Raw genomic sequence first — 3,033 nt, 5'->3', positions numbered from 1 at the left:
GGGGTAGGGTGAGAATTTGCTTAGACTCCTACTGCTTCAATCTCATTGCCTGGAAAAAAAGATAGCCAGCATCGCTGGATCACATCATCAATTCAAAAGTGTAACACTAACGTGTTTTTTTTTTTTTTCTTTTAAAGAGCCAGTGTAGCCTACAGGGGGTGTGAAGGACCAACTCCTATTATGGTGAGATTAAAAAGTGTCCCAGCAGGCTTTCAGTTGCATGGGGAATGGGGTTCTGGTCATTAAAACAGCCTGATTAGCCACTAAACTTCTTCAAACAGTAAAATCCATGCAGTGTATTGAAGCTGTAACCTCCATTTTGCTAGAAACCATTTATTCACACACAAAAAAACAGTGACTCATGCCCAAAGATACATTTCCCAGAGTTTAAATAATCTGTGTTCACTGAAGGGGAAGAAAGGGATTTCTTAAACTTAAAACAAAACACCGACTCCTTTTAGCCCCATGGCCTAACTCCCTACAGATCTCGCCGCGTCCACGAGGACTAGGAGAGGGAGAAGAGGAACAACAGCACATTGGCGGTAAAACTGTAAAGGGATGTTTGCATTTACCATGTTCCCCTCATTAGGATCCGCTCAGCCAAGTTCCAGGCCTCTTCCTCAGGCTGTAGTGGTCGCAGGGAGGTCCCGAGTTGAATGCGAGAAGGAATGGTGAAGTTCCACAGAGAAGAGGCGTCATTGAACCCAAGGACATTGGGCCTGCGGAGGGCAGGCTGATGGGGAGGAGGGTGGGTGAGTGGGGTTCTGGGGAGGGAGTACATCCTGGAGCTCTCAAAATAAGGGGTTTCCAGTGAAATACTGCAGACGGTCCCTGTTCAGTTTCTTTTCTTTCATTCTGCGATTCTGGAACCAGATTTTGACTTGCCGGTCAGTGAGGTTGAGCATCCGGGAGAGTTGGAGTCTTTTCTCTTTGTTTATGTATACATTAAAGAAAAACTCGCGTTCCAGTTCGCGGATCTGGTACTTGGTGTAGGGACAGCGCTTTTTCCGGGACCTCTGGGGGGCCACTGCAAGAAAAAGAAACCAAGGGGTGAGAGAAGCTACTACTTGCCCCCACCCGCTGTGGCCACTGAGCTAGGGCCAGGCCTTGGCTCAGTTAGGGACGTCCCTTGCCGCTGTTGAAAGGCCCTGCCTGCGTCGTGGGGGATGATATATGGGCGGGCACAGGAGAGTGCGGGCGTGGACATGTGTTCACGCCCGGACACACACACACACACACACACACACACACACACACACACACACACCAGGCTGGCACTGAGATAGGAAAAAAGATGGCATGGCAGGCTCTGAACTGGAACGTGAGGGGAGAGAGACAGGAGCACGCCCACAGGGGCATCTGCTCAACTCCGAGCTGAGCGCCAGCCAGAGGCTTGGGTTAAGTCCAGTGTGGAAGATCACCTACCCCCTCCCTGAAAGGCAAGAGGCTCTCGTGTTCCCACTCACCAACTGGCTCCAAATGTTCTTCCCTCCTCTAAGGTCCTCAACTCACCCACCCCTACCCAATAGAGGGAAAGCTCTCTACGGCGATTAATGTCCTCTTCGAAGTCTACCTTAAGCCCACCTAAATTGGTTTCCTATCATAAACACGCTTTACAACGACCCGGGAAATCTTATAGGATGTATAAACCCCCTCGAATGCTTATAAAGTAGCACATAAAACGGCGCAAGCAGAGGGAGGTCCCCGCCGCCCCCCCTCCACCGCCCCGGGCCAGCCCCTCGGCCGGCTCCCCGCGCCTACCTGTGCCGCCGCTCTTTTCGGCCCCCGCCTCCCCCGGGGGGCCCTCGCCTTCGCCACCGCCGCCTTCCGCCGCCCCCTTGGGCTCCGGGCCCGGAGTCGCCTTGGAGCAGGGACTGCCCCCGCCGCCACCAGCCCCAGCCTTGGGGTCGCCCTTGTCAGCGGCGCCCTCGGGCTGTGGCGGCGCGGGAGCGGGCTGGGGCTGCGGACCGGCGAATGGGGGACCCGGAGCCGCCTCGTAGAACTGATCAAAGCCCTGGGGTAGGATGCCGTTGCGACCCACGGCGCTGTAGAAGTTAGAGGCGGCGGCCGCGGGACCGTGAGGCGGCCCGGGAGCGCCGCACACCGGCTCAGGAGCCTTGAAGAGCACGTCTGGCCGGCGGCCCGCGGGCGGGAGCAAATCTCGCTGCATGGCCGCCTCCTCGGCCGCCGCTGCCGCCGCCGCTGCCGCCGCCGCCGCGGCGTAGTAGGGAGCGTAGCCCCCGGAGCCGCCACCGCCCCCGCCGGGGCCACCGCCGCCGCCGCCCCCCGCGCCGCCGCCGCCGCCGCCGCGGTACGGCCACTTGGCGCGCTCCAGGCCGTAGTCGCGAAACGCCACCTCCCGCACGGGCTGGACGTGCGGCGCCAGGTTGGACGAGTAGGGGAAAGTCATCTGGCACGAGGACGGCTGCGAGAGGAACGACGGCTTGCTGGCGAAGTCCGACGGGGCCACGTAGTAAGCGCAGCCCGGCAGGTACATGCTGGCTGCGCTGGGGCCGCACTCGTCAAAGTCGTTCATGGCTGCGCGGCGTGCACGCCGGCAAGCCTCGGGCCGCTCCCCGCGCCTCCAACCTGAGCCATCGATTGCACAAGAGGCTTGGGCCAGGATCAACTAAGCAAAAATCCCCACCGGGCGCTGACGTGCAATTCATCTTGATTGATTCTGGTGGTAATTATGTCACGTGACGCCATGGAGAGAAATGTCCTTATATCTATATCAGCGCTCGCCAACACGCCCCGGGACAGCTCCTGGCGCCGAGACGCGCGCACGCTGGGGGCGGATCGGCCTCCAGCTCCCGCCAGCTCTCCCAGGGCACTCCCTGACCAGGCTGCGCTGCAGGCCGGTCACCTGCGCGCCGCCCGCGGCTGCCACCGCTGGGCGCATCTGCCGCCACTGGACTGGGCCGCCCGCCCGCCTTAGCCCGCCCGCGCTGCTTTAAGTACCCGGACCTAGGCCGGAGGGGAGGAGGAGGGAGGGAGAAGGAGGGGGAGGAAGGGGGAAGGGAGAGCAGCCGA

General features: G+C 59.9%; 1 protein-coding gene across 1 annotated transcript; it reads right to left on the bottom strand.

Moving 5' to 3' along the window:
- Positions 1-317: 317 nt before the first annotated feature.
- On the bottom strand, positions 318-2,612 carry Hoxd11 (homeobox D11). The gene is made up of 2 exons (NM_001427402.1): positions 1,762-2,612; positions 318-1,027 (listed from the first exon to the last, which is right to left on the bottom strand). Exons 1-2 carry the CDS (start codon positions 2,534-2,536, stop codon positions 792-794), a joined length of 1,011 nt encoding a protein of 336 aa, NP_001414331.1. The 5' UTR covers positions 2,537-2,612; the 3' UTR covers positions 318-791.
- Between the last annotated feature and the right edge of the window lie 421 nt (positions 2,613-3,033).

The sequence above is a fragment of the Rattus norvegicus genome, chromosome 3 (assembly GCF_036323735.1).
Source record: "Rattus norvegicus strain BN/NHsdMcwi chromosome 3, GRCr8, whole genome shotgun sequence".
Classification (NCBI taxonomy): domain Eukaryota; kingdom Metazoa; phylum Chordata; class Mammalia; order Rodentia; family Muridae; genus Rattus; species Rattus norvegicus.
The sequence above is the reverse complement of the archived record's forward strand: the minus strand, read 5'-3'. Positions and strand labels throughout refer to the sequence as shown.